Source organism: Opisthorchis viverrini (genome assembly GCF_000715545.1).
Source record: "Opisthorchis viverrini unplaced genomic scaffold opera_v5_4, whole genome shotgun sequence".
Taxonomy (NCBI): Eukaryota; Metazoa; Platyhelminthes; class Trematoda; order Opisthorchiida; family Opisthorchiidae; genus Opisthorchis; species Opisthorchis viverrini.
Window position 1 is genome coordinate 798,356 of NW_008751660.1, and position 15,859 is coordinate 814,214.

The 15,859-nt window shown below is 43.2% G+C and overlaps 2 protein-coding genes across 2 annotated transcripts; both read right to left on the bottom strand.

Moving 5' to 3' along the window:
• Positions 1-470: 470 nt before the first annotated feature.
• Positions 471-10,523, bottom strand: T265_00412 (hypothetical protein; the record flags this gene model as incomplete). The annotated part of the gene is made up of 3 exons (XM_009164185.1): positions 471-621; positions 1,906-1,989; positions 10,405-10,523. 3 exons carry the CDS (start codon positions 10,521-10,523, stop codon positions 471-473), a joined length of 354 nt encoding a protein of 117 aa, XP_009162449.1.
• Positions 10,524-12,171: 1,648 nt separating this feature from the next.
• On the bottom strand, positions 12,172-13,206 carry T265_00413 (hypothetical protein; the record flags this gene model as incomplete). Its single annotated transcript, XM_009164186.1, has 1 exon — positions 12,172-13,206. One exon carries the CDS (start codon positions 13,141-13,143, stop codon positions 12,172-12,174), a length of 972 nt encoding a protein of 323 aa, XP_009162450.1.
• Between the last annotated feature and the right edge of the window lie 2,653 nt (positions 13,207-15,859).

Below are 15,859 nucleotides of genomic sequence, written 5' to 3' on the forward strand. Positions count from 1 at the left end.
TATCAGCTACCTTGCAGACTACAAACAGGATAATCCAATCGGTGCAGCTTGTCGTGCAGGAAAAGAACATTGTCACATATCAAGTCTATTCCGCAGTTTTTCTCATACAGGGTAGTGGATTTCCAAAGACGAATTAAAGCACCTCAACAAACGAAAAACCTATTTTTCTTGTTTTTTGCCTAATCAACGATTGCTTGTGCACACCTGGCTGAGAGGTTTTCGCTGGTCATATGAATGCTGCATGTTGGAACTGACTATAAAAAGGTGACCGCTGCGATGAACCAAAAGCACGAACGACCAGCAACCAAAAGCTGCTTACCTGAACACAAGTGCACTGGTTCAATATGCAGATATCAATCAACAGACTGACGACCATGCTTTTTGAGTTTCAATGTGACCGTGCAGGTACAAACGTAAGCACCATGGAGGCGTAAACAACTGACTGCGAAAGCACTTCTTCGTACTTCTGTTTATAATTGAACGCCGGTTAACTTGACACGTTCTCCGCCATAATCCTCGCAATCGGACTCGAATTTAATGAAGGAACAACATTCATGACCGGAAAGTTCTTTTGCATCTTCCTGTTTACATTGTGTTCGTGCATCGATGCGTTCTATGGACCTGGAAGATATAAACTGACAACAAAGCTAACCTGATACTATCCTAGGACGTGGTGATCTTGGTTTAAGTATAATAAGTACCGTCGTTACCGTCACCAGCTGCATTCGCCATCACTTCTGAGAGAATTGGGCAGCAAGAGAATTGAGTGAGAAATGAATTCCTGTGGCTGTTAACTGACATTAGTGGAATAGTGAGATGGTTACAAACTACTCGCAGCACTCTCCGGACCCTGTTCACCAATCCTGACCTCGCGAGATGAATTTCTCACCGGCAGAGCCTGCCGGGTTATGGCATCACGCATGCCAGACTAACACATCAAGGTAGTGTAGTATAAAGCACCTGTTATTTTGTTTGATTATTATGTAAGTAATAGTACTGCGAAACCCTGCTTACCATGCTTTTTTGTTTCCCATCCGCGTGAACTCTCATGAATTCGTACCTTTCGGAGGGTCACTGCGCTCTGGTACTTCCATGGCATGCATACCACAGTAGCAGCACAGTGGGGCGAGGGGTCTCAAAATTGGTCTAGGAGGCGTTCACCTTTTCGAATTCAGACGAAATGGCCATCATCTCGTAAGTCGGTTGCAAGATCTGATTTCAAATTATCGTTCTCAGTCTACTGCGAAGTTGGAAAGAATGATTTAATCGTTGCTGCCTCACAGGATACACTCGCCTGGGCTTCCTTAGACTTGTCGAGGTCTGACTGACAACTCGATGGCAGGATAAATGAATTTACGGGACTCACTGGTGAATAAAAAGTTTTAGTCCTGCGTGCGCATTCACCTGGTGGGCGTGACTGCAAATCTTTGCCAAATAGCGAACAACGCTCGTTGTTCCAGCAATAGCCGTGATATGATAATCTGTCTCGCGGACAGAACGGTCAACCGGTCACCTAGACCAAATGGAATATCGCCATCTAGGTCGGGGACAACTGTCCTCCAACACTGGGGACTCAATGTTCAGACCAGTGACCGAACGGCGGCGTGGCATCATCCGTGTCTACACAACTGTTACAGAGCTGTTGATACAGATTTGTTGCGGAAATTCATGCATCTGCTACAAACCTGCACGTTATGCTCACCCGCTGCAAAAATGAAACAAGTTCTTGACCCCACACCGCCTCCAGTCCCAGCGTTTCTGCATCCAGTCCGCTCTTAAGGAAAATCGTCCGGTGTGTGGATTTAACCCAATGAGAGAATCTAGTGCTTTCCCTAGTAGGATTATAAAATTATCTAACCAGTATGTTCCTGTGCCGTGTACGTCTTTTCATGGCATATTACTTACTTGGATACAAGTTGGTGGTTTGAATTGCAAAGCAGGTATAAAATTTTATAGAGCATCTTTAAATCGATATCATAGGTTAGGATACTAGAAGATAAATAACAGAAACGCTGATGCTGAACAAAATGATCCTATTCCAAGAGAGGTTCCCGCCCTTGCAACACTAGGAATAACAAAAATTTAACCGCTGGCTAAGGGATCATCGAAGACGGAATTACCAATCAACTAGATAAGATGCATTCAAAGGAAGTTATCTTTAATTGGCTTAACACTTGCTATAGCAGACACTTGGCCCGGACTAACGAATCGTGTACAAGAAGACCAAAATATACACAGGCTTTAGTTATAACGCCCCTTACGCGCCTCAGCGGAGTACCTGAAATTCTTGAGGTTGTTTCAGCTGAGGGGCTTCACTACAGCTGGATTCAAACTCCGGAGCAGTTCTTTTGTGAAGCTAATGGGGCAAGGAGACCAACAAGCAACGTATCCTCTGTTGCAATCAGGGATGTCTTTCTTATGGAGAGTGTCTCGTGAACCTAAATGAAACCAAACGATGAGGGTTTCACACCGCACGAGGCACTAGAGCACTCTACGGATGTCCAAAAAGAGGGTCGGTGCCTATTCGGCGGGCGTCTATCATGCACCAGACACCCCATGTGCACAAAGCAAACAATCTATCAGATAAACTTGCTCATGCTACTTCTATGTCTATCGCGCGTGAGAGAGGCTTCCCTGGTCAGCCGATTCCAGTGCTCAAAACCTTTATGACTATCGCTTAACCAGTGATCCAATGGAGGGTTTATTTCCGTTTGCTTGCACGGTAACTGTCCACAACAGAGCTTGCTGACATGGTTGGTGCACTCAAGACCGTTCGGATTCACTGTAGTGTGCGCCTCTTGGCCATATGCACCCGAAGAGTTGTAGACGCCCGTTTTTCAATACGACGTATTCTTAAAAGTATGTTTAGTCTTGTATATGGTTTGTTCAAACCGCTCACCGCTTCCACTTTGATCTAGCAGATAGGGAGTCGTAGTCAGACCAGGGAGTTCATCAAGTGGAGGTTAGTACACCAAAGGACGCATACCAAAGGACGCCTTAATGAAAAGCAAGACAAAATTCATAAGATATCCTGTTGACGTGTTAAAGGTATCGTCGAAAATCTGATGCATAGTAAAAACCAGTGTCTGGATTGTTGACCGTAGTACCTCCAACAGCAATCTAACTGGCCATCTGTTACCATATCTCTATCTTTCATCCGACATATCTAATTCGAGGTGTCTTCTGCAATTCCGAATTTCCTTGAGCTTGTGCTTTTCTGTCTTGAATTTTCGTCAGGCCACCGGGTTAGATAGTCTTCTCCTGGCGTTATTAAATACAGTGATAGATACTTGTGTTCTCACCCCCACCCAGATGTTTGACCTCATGTGGAAACTGGACTGCACTCGACAAACGTAAGGTTCTCGCTTTGTTTTGTTAAGCAGTCTTCGTAACTTTATTAAAAAATATGTCCGGAAAAGCTGCTGGAACCAGTGGGGGACATAACACTGCTATTGGTTTCAATAATTCTGTAAAGTCTATCCGCAGTGCACGAAAGACAAATTCGAACAAAAGAAGTAAGTGAGGGTTTCACACCGCACGAGGCACTAGAGCACTCTACGGATGTCCAAAAAGAGGGTCGGTGCCTATTCGGCGGGCGTCTATCATGCACCAGACACCCCATGTGCACAAAGCAAACAATCTATCAGATAAACTTGCTCATGCTACTTCTATGTCTATCGCGCGTGAGAGAGGCTTCCCTGGTCAGCCGATTCCAGTGCTCAAAACCTTTATGACTATCGCTTAACCAGTGATCCAATGGAGGGTTTATTTCCGTTTGCTTGCACGGTAACTGTCCACAACAGAGCTTGCTGACATGGTTGGTGCACTCAAGACCGTTCGGATTCACTGTAGTGTGCGCCTCTTGGCCATATGCACCCGAAGAGTTGTAGACGCCCGTTTTTCAATACGACGTATTCTTAAAAGTATGTTTAGTCTTGTATATGGTTTGTTCAAACCGCTCACCGCTTCCACTTTGATCTAGCAGACTCTATGTGCAGATAGGGAGTCGTAGTCAGACCAGGGAGTTCATCAAGTGGAGGTTAGTACACCAAAGGACGCATACCAAAGGACGCCTTAATGAAAAGCAAGACAAAATTCATAAGATATCCTGTTGACGTGTTAAAGGTATCGTCGAAAATCTGATGCATAGTAAAAACCAGTGTCTGGATTGTTGACCGTAGTACCTCCAACAGCAATCTAACTGGCCATCTGTTACCATATCTCTATCTTTCATCCGACATATCTAATTCGAGGTGTCTTCTGCAATTCCGAATTTCCTTGAGCTTGTGCTTTTCTGTCTTGAATTTTCGTCAGGCCACCGGGTTAGATAGTCTTCTCCTGGCGTTATTAAATACAGTGATAGATACTTGTGTTCTCACCCCCACCCAGATGTTTGACCTCATGTGGAAACTGGACTGCACTCGACAAACGTAAGGTTCTCGCTTTGTTTTGTTAAGCAGTCTTCGTAACTTTATTAAAAAATATGTCCGGAAAAGCTGCTGGAACCAGTGGGGGACATAACACTGCTATTGGTTTCAATAATTCTGTAAAGTCTATCCGCAGTGCACGAAAGACAAATTCGAACAAAAGAAGTAAGATTTCAGCGAAATACACTCATTTGCAAACTGATTTGATTTTTCGATCGACTCACCTGGAACCCGGCTGAATCTCTCAGTTTTGATGTTTTCAGATAGAACATTAGGTTGACTGCGCCTACCTGGTGAATCCCAAGAAAAGCAAAACCAATCGTGGGCTGTCGAGAAGTTTCCAGCAACCTTATGAGCAGTGCATTACAGAAGTAAGATTTCCTCCTTGAAGAAAACGCATTGACCACCGGTTTACTTTACGCCAAGCTCAGCGGCACGTATACGGCTTACGAGTGGCTTGCAACCCTACTGACTGAGCAAGCTCCCTACGTGAAATACCCACAGGACTTGTGAATATGCTTCGTCTTGTTTACTCACACTGTCCAGAATTTTACCCCTACACTTTCGTCAAGACTGATCCCTGTGTCTTTTCATTCAGTTCTGTCATCAACATAATCATGGAATGCGCACTGCTAATGACCGATAAGTTTGGTGTCAAAATCAAATTTAGTGAAAGAGAAGGAATGTTGGACTATGCGGACGGTGATCGTCAATCCGCTCAAGCAATCTTGCACAGAACGTTAAAAGTGGTTCATTGTTCTGGTATGAGTTTTGCACCTTCAGAGTGCAAAAGCTTACTTCAGGAGTTACACTCACCTTGTGTCTCTCTGAAATTTGAAAGAGTTTGTCAGTTGGTTAAACTTTTATATAACTGATTGGTATTCGATAGGGATTTGTCTGTCAAAAGTGGTTGGGCGACAGGAATATAGTCATGATAACGTAAGTGGTTTGTGCTGGGATGTATGTACCACTGGGGGTGAGCATGTGAATCCGACGGAGCGTGATCGGCGGAAAAACCGAAGACGGCTGTTGACAGCTATCGAAAGACCTACGCTCAATATCAGTACAGTGAGCACCGACACAGCGTTTGATAATGGGTTACTGGTGTAAATCGTGAATTCCTGTACGTTTCAGCACATACTGTCTGAGACACACTATGATGTAGTTCTATTCAATGGAACTCTCTAGAACAATTTAGTCGATTGTCCTGGCTAAACAGGCCATAAAGGCACTGTAAAAGCATAGTTCCAATTGTGAGGAAGTAGAGCGAAACAACCTCAACTTGCTCGTTGATCCTTCGCGACTGATACAACGTTCGATATATGGAATCACCCAAGTCCGGTTTCGCTCATGTAGATGCTTCCACGGGCTGATCAGCTCCTTAGTTTACTGACATTCCTTTTGTCGCTTACAAACAGATAGTTTCGGTTCAGACATTAAGGCGTTCTGCGTCTCCTGGGCATATTTAGCTTTCAGCTAGTTGTCCCTTTCCAGCCCCAGACTGCCTCATGACCTACAGTCATGAAGTCATATGAAGTCTGCTTCCATATCGTCACCTTCGTGTTTCTCGGCCTTGTAGGCCATTCTTCAGCTGTACATACAGTGGGCGTCTTGCAGTACGATCCGGCATCATGCGTTCCAAATGACCTACTTCACCGAATCACCAGGTAGTGAGTAAAGGTTTGAGCTGTCGGATTTGATTATTTCTTGCTAACCATGATCATGTGTTCGCACATCTTCAAGTTCGATAACAGTTGTAGGCGCTAGCCATCGCAATGTTGTGATGGTGCTGTGATCGATTATGTGTTGCGTCTTAAGACATGGCAGGTTCTGTTGAGGTCGGAGATGAAAATTACAAGACTCACAAAACAACCAGCTCTGGTGTAAGAGGTGGATTGGCAAAGCAGTCGTCAGTGAGCAAGTGGATCATATCTGGACCGAATTCTCACTCCAGATTAATACAAAGATTGGTGGTTAGGTTTAAACATGTTTCTTGTTCCAAAAGGTCACCACATTTGGGGCTGCAACTAGTGGTACTGTTTTCTGTTCAGGTCTCTTGTTACCGTGAGCAATTTTTATAGGGAGAACGACCCCTGTGCATAATTTTTATTGTTGAATGTTTCATCATGAAGAGGGGATCTTAAACAACTTAAGGTAGCGTAGTTACACATTCTCTATGTCTAATTCCTCTAATCATGTATCAAGGAGATCGAAAATTTGTTGCCTGAAACTGGCGAACAGCGTTACTGACAAATTCAGTTATCCACAAGCGCTTTCTAGGAGTTGGTGAAACAGATATCCAAGCTGATAAACCTAGTCACCTGATGCATCTTGAGAAAATCTTCTCTCTTTTATGGCGCGTACCAATGGTGCAAGGTGAAGAATGCGCTTCTTTCCTTATCGAAATAAGGTTTTCATGTCGCACTTGGACCACACTGCAACCGATGGGTGATCTAGGAGCTAAGTGCACTCCGCTATGAATGCATGCTTTGATAACACCGAGTAAAGAACACTTTCTACCGGCTGAGGCGGAAGTTGCACGGAGCTCATACGCTGAACCGGATGACACCGCGGCTCAGTACGTTGCCACAATAACCGAGAGACAGGTGCTTCGTCGCCTCAGAGGTAAAGCCAGTACACCACTCGGACCGGCCACTCAGTCAAAGGTTGTACTGTAGACCAAGTAGGGCTTTGCTATGTTTTTTACTTATCGAACAGAACGTATCAATGGTAAACTTGGTCAGGCGCTTACATCCCTTAAGTTGAGATACACCAATCGGTGAACTATCCCCAAGAGTTTTCATGCTTCTACTTTGCTCTCCCTTGCTCTACCCTGGATAACTGGTAAGATGTTAATTGTTCAGATTTGTTTCTTTTGCACATTTGGACAAGCGCATAGAAGGAACTTCTACTGTGAGTAAAATTTTTCCTCTAGTAAGGTTGTGGACGTTCGGAGGTCTCTTGATGCTGGACAACGTGTTGCAATCCAATAACAAGTAGGTGAGGTGGAGAAATTCAGCAACGAAGACTCTGAACAAACCAAGAAATGAAAGCGAAATATAGCAACAAGGCTCTGACCATTTGAACACTGCTCTAACATGGAAGTACCTCATTTGCGAATCAATTTGGTTTTCAGGAGAGACTCAATAAATTGCTCGTTTAGTGTATTCCACAACTGAATGTGCTGCGCACAGGCCGCCTCATGTTTCAGTTGGCACGATATTCGAGATATCGCAGTATATTTTCACAAAGGAAACTACTCACAAGGTTGCTGAAAACTCTTCAAGTAGATCATAAGGTTCACGGAAACTCGGGACTGCGCTTACCTGACAAGCCCCAAGAAGGGCGAAACCGGTCGTGGGCTGCCGAGGGGTTTTCAGCGACCTCGTGAGTAGTCTCCTCTATGGAAGTGCCTGTTTAATGTGAGATAAACCAAGTTAAACTGTGGTGGTTCTATTTGATGGTGGGTTCAGATGTGAAATGTCCTTTTTAATGATTTCTGACCCATTAGGGCCTTACTACTTTAATGATTGCTCGGATCAGCCTAGTAATTAACCGGTTCAAACTTAAAACCGATAGAAGAACTACACTGGCAAATAAAAACAGTTTGCATTGGTTCCCCATTGCAAAACCAACAACAATGGAGGCGTGTTTATAACAGCTCTACTTCGGGAGATGTGACAGATATTGGACAGGGGGGCACAGTGAACGGTCCTCCTCTAGATCCATGAACTATGACCTCCAACAACAGCTGTTTCTGAGTGACAAACTAGACTTTAGTTTCTCATCGGCAACCGCCTCCGCAAAATTCAACATTCGTGACTCTGTGTGGCGCGGTAGGATGATGAAGGCTCACTTGAAGACAACAGAGTGACATGTGAACAACAGATGTCGGTCGACCGATCACGTTGGAGGAGCGCTAGGTTAGGGTCTGAAGTGCAGTATTAGGCCCATATTGGAGCAAGTTCCCTCTGCAGAGGTGAGACACCAGTCATTTCCTAAAATATGGCTTTCTTATAACTCAATCGTGAGCTGAAGTTAACCTACATCAATGGGTTTTTACCTCCTGATAGGAGGTAATGCTAATAGTCGGTTGCGACTGACTACTCGTGATTCTGCCACATTGTTTGGCCACTGGGTTTTCTTCTGTAAAAAAATCAAGAAGAGAGGCTCCTCGACCACTATCCTACGTTCGACTGCCGTGCTCTCAACTCGTCTATTTGTGAACCCCAAGCAGTATCCATTCTCTTCAAGTACCTTCGTTACTGGTTCCAGCTCATGATCGTTGCAATCCGGTCCACACATTCAAAGTGTCGAAGAGAAGTATATTTGTACGAACTTGCTTGAGGAGTAGCATCTCGGATCATTTGTGATGGATGACTGTTCACAGACAGGAAAGCATTTGAAGGAACTGGGCCTGGTTTATGGAAGTGCTCATTGCTATTCTGTCGACCTGTCTATACAGTGAGTGGGCTGTTCTACATTACTCATCAGGCAACATAAACGGTTGTATTTTTATACACAGGAACGCCGGTGGAAAGGAACTGTACATTAATCATGCACACACATTCCTGATGTCCGTGCGTCCCAATTTTAGGCATTCTTTGATGCTGTCATTATCGCGTATCCGAGCACTTAAATTTATCAGATCAACCGGTCACAGGGTCAGTTTTTACTGTAGTGAAATCGCCATGGAGAAAACAAGACTGAATGGTGTTGGTTGATCAGATGGTAGTTGATCTGTTTGCTGAGCTTAGCGATTGGTTGGCAAATGTCCCATCCCCAGTCGAGGAGACATCGTTAGTGCGCAGTTGAGTGCATCCGTTCAAAAGGATCTGTAAGGTTTAGATGTAGAGCTACCAATTGGCTTCAAAAGCTTATGCTTCTGTTCAGCACTCCAACTGCGCTGAATAAGCAAGCGCAATTAACTGCATATGCGTTCCTTCACATGCGAGAGAGACTACTCTTTTGAAAGTGTAACAAACTCCCGGCTATCACTCCAAATTATAGGCATTTTATCCATGTGAACCTTCATGTTAAGGATAACGTCCATTCACTGGGGTTGATGAGAGTTTGTGAGTGGCGCGAATAACCTTGCTCTTAGAGTAAGTCAAATCGTCTATGCTACTAAGTTGGAGTTCTTTCAACTGAGCTAGCTTTTTTCAAACTGTGTTGCATCAAATGCACTTTTACGTTTACTTGTTGAATTTCCATATTTCTGTCCCGAGGAAGGTAATTCTACCCTGAGGTCCCGTACATAAGAAGTAAAACGGCGAGAACAAAACTTTACCAGCTGGTCATAGTGAAACTGGGAGTCACACGAAACCGATGGACGTCAGCATCTGGCCAGACAGTGAACCACGAGTGGAGGCAATCAACGCATTGGACCAGCCTGCAACCCCACTGGCCAAGGCAGCGAATACTGATGTGTATTCAGCACCTTTGTTATGTGTGTGAGGATGTTGTTCGACAAAGGGTGGCATTGGCAAGTCTGTGATTATTACTCCGTAAACCCCAATCTAAATACCAATTCACAAATAACTGTTGAGAACTTTAAAGTTATAGGACTGAGAGAACATGCTCCATCATCCTCCATCATCCTAAGCTAGCACTCGCTGCTGGCCCAATGTCCCCAATGTGATCGGTTGATCGATCACATGTCACACTGTTTCCGTCAAGTCAGCTTTCACCATCCTATCACGCCACACAAGGTCACGAATATTGAATTTTGCAGAGGTTGTTTCTGATGATTGATAAAAGTCTAGTTTGTACGTTCAGAAACAGCTGTTAGTAAATCTCATAATTCATGGATCTAGTGGAGGAATGTTCACTGTGCCACCTTCATCCACTGTCTGTCTTTTTTCTTGTCCAGTGTCTATCTATTTGTCAAGGGTAGTGCTGTATCCGTTGGAGCCAATAACCTAACCCTAGCCCGCCTTACAATGCATGTGGAAGCGTGTTGTCCGAATTCACTCACTGGACCCAGTTCGCGAGATTGACAATATCATTAGATTTCCGTTTCAAAGACCCAGCTTTAGTACCTACTGAAGCCTTCAATTCATCGTCGTCCTGACACCTCACTCGGGCTACAATCATTTTACATCAGTGCTAACGTAAATATATTTCGCGCTGCACCGCATACTTGCATCAAACCTGTTATTCAAAAAATCAATCAAATTAGTCGATCTGCTTGTGCATATTTAACCCATTCGAACATACCCGTCAAACTGTGCCTGTGGATACACATAACTTGGCCTCGGCAACCTTGACCAAAAGATATTCAATCCAGAGGGCATCGATTTTCTGCTTCGTCGATCGGGCGCGCTTGATTATTTGCCACAAAATCAACTCACCGTGTTTGGCCGCATCAGCTGAAACACGCTGTTTGATTTCAAGTAAATGACTGCACTCTAGTGACGTCAGTGAATAGGTTGGTAAATTGGCTAGTCATTGGACATCATCGGGGGAAAGGATGAATACAGTTCGCAACCAGTGCTTAGTCAATAATCGTGGGTCTGTACGCAGCTGTAAGCCAGCAGGAATCCGCCAGTGCATCTTATCGGCTGTTCAGGACAGATGACTCGTGAAAAACCGTAATCAATGTAACCCATTTATTAGGTATCTGTGTTTGCGTTATCTGGCGTTTTGCAACCTCGTTTATTTTGAAAGACCACTACTGGAGTCATCGCTTGAAATGAGCAAATAAGCAGCATGGTGCACACTCTAGGTGTCCGCTTCTTTCCTGTTGGCGATCGAAGCCTATACAGAGAAGGGGATACATCAGTCTCCCGCGCTGCCTCACCACCATCTCTTTCTGGCACTAGTAGATGTGATCCCACTAAGCCAACTACGGTTGGCTTAATGCCAGCAAAATTCGTACCATGTTAGCAGTAGTCCGTTTGTGTATCATTCACTTCAATAACTTTCTGCTTGGTAGTATCACTAACCCGTCCATCTCTTAAGCTGTGACAAGACAGAATTCTCCACCACACAAAGCTGAAGCTTAAAAAAAGCCCCAGCTCGTACTTCAGAGTGATGAAAATGAGTTCACACCGAATATTGAGATGCCTCGTTCTGTATCTGAAACCGGTGAGGCCCTATTACCAGGAGAAATTTATTAGTCCAACTGCTAAACGTATTAAAAAAATTGTGTGAACTCCATTTTCCAGGTAATTTCGCTGCCAGTTAGATCGGCTAATGCGAGTGCTATCCGGCGGTGAGTGGCTAGGACAAACCAGCCTTAATCTCTCGAATAACTTCAATCAAATCATTCGGTAGGTATTTTCACTTACCCAGTAAAACGTAGGACTTTCACACTGTTTTTCAGCTCATAGAACGACAAACGATTCTCGAAAATTGGACATTGCTTGATATCATTTCTTTTCAGTCGACCATTGGTATATATGCCAGGTTAAAGTGACGCGGTCAGGAGTGAAACAAAGCCACCGGTCTATCCAGCGTATGCTAACAGGGTGACTTAGTTGCCTCAAGTCATTTAATTGATTTCATACCGTATATAGCATAAAAAACAGATAAGCATTCTAAAGAGTCCCTCCCTCGGAATTCGCTTGATTTCGCAAACTAGAAGGCAGAATTCCTTTTTTCATCCAGTTGCTGTTTACTGGGGTAAAGTTAGACACAAAAAGTCGTTCGAGTTTTATGATTTGGCTAACGATGAACGTAGCATCAGAACTCCAAAGAATAACAGTGTATATAAAGAAAAACAATAATGATACACGAAAATTCAAAATACCTCTCTGGGGAATACAGGTCCATGCCTTCCGTGGAGTCTGTGGCGTCTCATTCCAAAACCCTTCCATCTAGGAGGCCGTGGTGGAATGCCGTAAGGACCACCAAAGTCATCTGGCCAACCGATGTAGGGATCATAATACGTTCTCCGCATCCCATCATATAGGTCGTCCGTAGGATCCTCGGCATACTTGTGGAGAAGACGTTTCTTCCTAAGAACGAATTTTTTCATCTTTTTATGTGGAATGTACTTAACTTTGGGTACAACGTAAATCAGAACTCGCGGACGTGGTCGCCATAAAGGAACAGTCGAGCTGTCAACAACATTTGGTAAATTGATCGTTCTTACTGTGTTGACCGTTATTTTAGGGCTTATCACTGAATCTGTTTGTATTGAGCCTGGCGTTTCAATAGCTCCAGAACGGACAGCAGTTCCGAGGGGGTTTATCACCGGAAGGGTTGACACAGGGGTATCTAAAGTTCCGATAGCAAGGTTATTCGGTGTGACCAGGTCAGTCATTCTGGGATGTGTCAGAATATTTGACACAGCAGGTAGCGTGGTGTCCAAAGTAGTTGTGGATGGTAGTGTTGAAATTGAAGGTAAGTTAGTCAACAAGTTTGGTTGAAGCAAGCCTGAACTCCGAGCTGTGGTATCGAGAATGGGGGTCTGCACTAATCCATCACCCAAGCCTACATTTGTTGCTAAATTTCCAGGTAGTGTTGTGACTGAAGTTACTGGATTGTCAGATACCACCGTAGGAAGAGTAGAAAACAGGTTCTGTGTGTCCCACTGGGAGGGAATTATTCCTTTTGTCTGCGACGATAACAAGCCGGATGAAAGGGTGTTTGGAAGACCAAAAACGTCGGATGTCTGTGACGGAATGGTGAGGTGTGCAACTGCTGGGACTGCTACTAATGTCAGAAGTTCTCGCATAATTAGGAGAGAAAATAAACACCATCTGGTCATGATGGAGTCTGGATTGCGTAGGATAATGTGTCCTGTGAAGCGAAACACCACTCGTGCAACCAAACTGATGTTGCTGAGTTCTGTTCACTTCCCTTCAAGGCCCTTGTAACGGTTATTGATTTTCGCCTACCACTGTTCTGCCTGGACAGTTCAGAAAAGCCGGTCGATATCTGACCGTTCTCAGTCGATAGTTAGTGGCCATAGCTTTGCTTATTGAGGATCGATCACTGCTGATCCAGCCTGCTGACAAGAACAGCAGGACTGAGGTCAATTAAAATACGAACCACTTTCAAGTGGAACTGGAGGCTAAAGACATCAACAAACAGCCTGAATCGACGGCTAGTTATCACCAGGTCGGCTCAGAATCGACCCAATTTTGGAAAGATGTGCTTAGCAGCAGCTGCTCTGCAGTCATTTTGCGAATGAATTTCCTTATCTTCTCCGTAGAGAACTGAACAGAAAATGTGTGATACTGGAAGAGGGTCATCTCAGTTAATCCCGCATAAGAGTTGCTAGAAGTTACTAAAGACTGTGGGTGTTTACGAATAACTAGGATACCTGCTTCCCAGCTAGTTATTAAGTAGGTTAAATAGTTGGAGATTACAGTATTCTCACTGACAAACGGGGACTGAATGGACAATACCTGGAACAATTCTAGTCGGGATGATGATAATTCTGAAATTGCCAGGTGATGCCACTGAACCGTGTGTATTACTCACACCTCACTTGGCAAGATGCTGGAAAGATATTCAATAGACTATGTATATGTATATGTATATGTATATGTATATGTATATGTATATGTATATGTATATGTATATGTATATGTATATGTATATGTATATGTATATGTATATGTATATGTATATGTATATGTATATGTATATGTATATGTATATGTATATGTATATGTATATGTATATGTATATGTATATGTATATGTATATGTATATGTATATGTATATGTATATGTATATGTATATGTATATGTATATGTATATGTATATGTATATGTATATGTATATGTATATGTATATGTATATGTATATGTATATGTATATGTATATGTATATGTATATGTATATGTATATGTATATGTATATGTATATGTATATGTATATGTATATGTATATGTATATGTATATGTATATGTATATGTATATGTATATGTATATGTATATGTATATGTATATGTATATGTATATGTATATGTATATGTATATGTATATGTATATGTATATGTATATGTATATGTATATGTATATGTATATGTATATGTATATGTATATGTATATGTATATGTTGTATGTATGTTTGTATGTATGTATGTATGTATGTATGTTTGTATGTATGTATGTATGTATGTATTTATGTATGTATATGTGTATGCATGCATGTATGTATATGTATATTGTTTAACTTAGCAGTTCAGCACCGCTGTGGTGTAACAATATAACAACGTTCATCCTTCGAAGTTCACTGAAATGTATTCAACTTTTATTAACATGTCAGCACATGCAAAAGCGCGCTTTTGTTCTGCTGAACTCCCTTAAGCACTGTCCCCATTACTTTCCATACGGGTATTATTTGTGACACCAAACACGGGAAGACCCGGGCTTATTGACAACCAGAATGAAAAAAGCGTCTTCACATCGACTTGACAGAACAGGGGTAAACAATGGTACTGTGCACAATGGGCACAAGGAAATGCCTTACAGGAATGGCGAATTACTTTGTCGAATGCATGTTCACCGAAGGCCCGCCACACCCCCTGTCCCGCTTAATACTCTACAGTCTTCAAGTTGACGATAGTAGTGTGTAACCAGACTATGTCCCTGTCTTGCAACAGCGCCAGCAATTGCGTCATCGTTGCAATTCTTTTGATGCGGCCTGGTAGTCCGAGGTGTACGACGGACCTGCTGAATCCCCGTGAGTGCTTAGTGCATAGAGCGACACATGACGAACAACATAAAATTTCTTCCCCAACAACTCCGATTGGCCAGAAGCTGAGCAGGTGTTCCACATTTAATCTCTCAGAATCGGTTTTTGACTTCGCTGTGTGAATACGTTCCGGCCATTCAATATCATTTCACTTAAAAACTCAACACTGTAATTCATAGGTGATGGTCACTGACGTCCGTTTGAATGAAATATCCATATGCTAACTAGGCTAGATCAAAGATAGAATACGCTCCAGTAAACTGGTTCCCTTCAAAAGGGTGGAAATTGGTGGAAATATTTCATAAACACCACCTCCAAACAATTCACACATGACAGCGTTTTTTCTGCTGAAGATGACTCCAGTTGCCCATCACAAACACGTGCCAATAAGTGCTGTGAAATCTACTGGTAGGAGCTAGTTAGAATCCTACCTTCTCGGGTTCTGATGAGCTTCCCTATGAACGGTGACTTCTTAAACCTAAGACCCTCCCCACAATGGTTACTTTTACATTCCTTTTGAAAATAGCCAAAATAAAAGTACTTGTGCAATAGATCTGATGCTCGCTTTTTCCAACTTAATGTGTGACAAGAGGACTCAAGCCAAGTGCTATGACTGTTAACCACTCACAATCCTCTCGCCTTTCTTTAGCTTCCGCGATTGTTCAGATGACACAGCCTATGTTGACGATCTTCCCAGCGTGCATTGCTTTGGATTTTGCTCATTTGATGAGATGCATCAAACGGCGGACAGAGGGTAGCGGTGTTTTTCACCAGG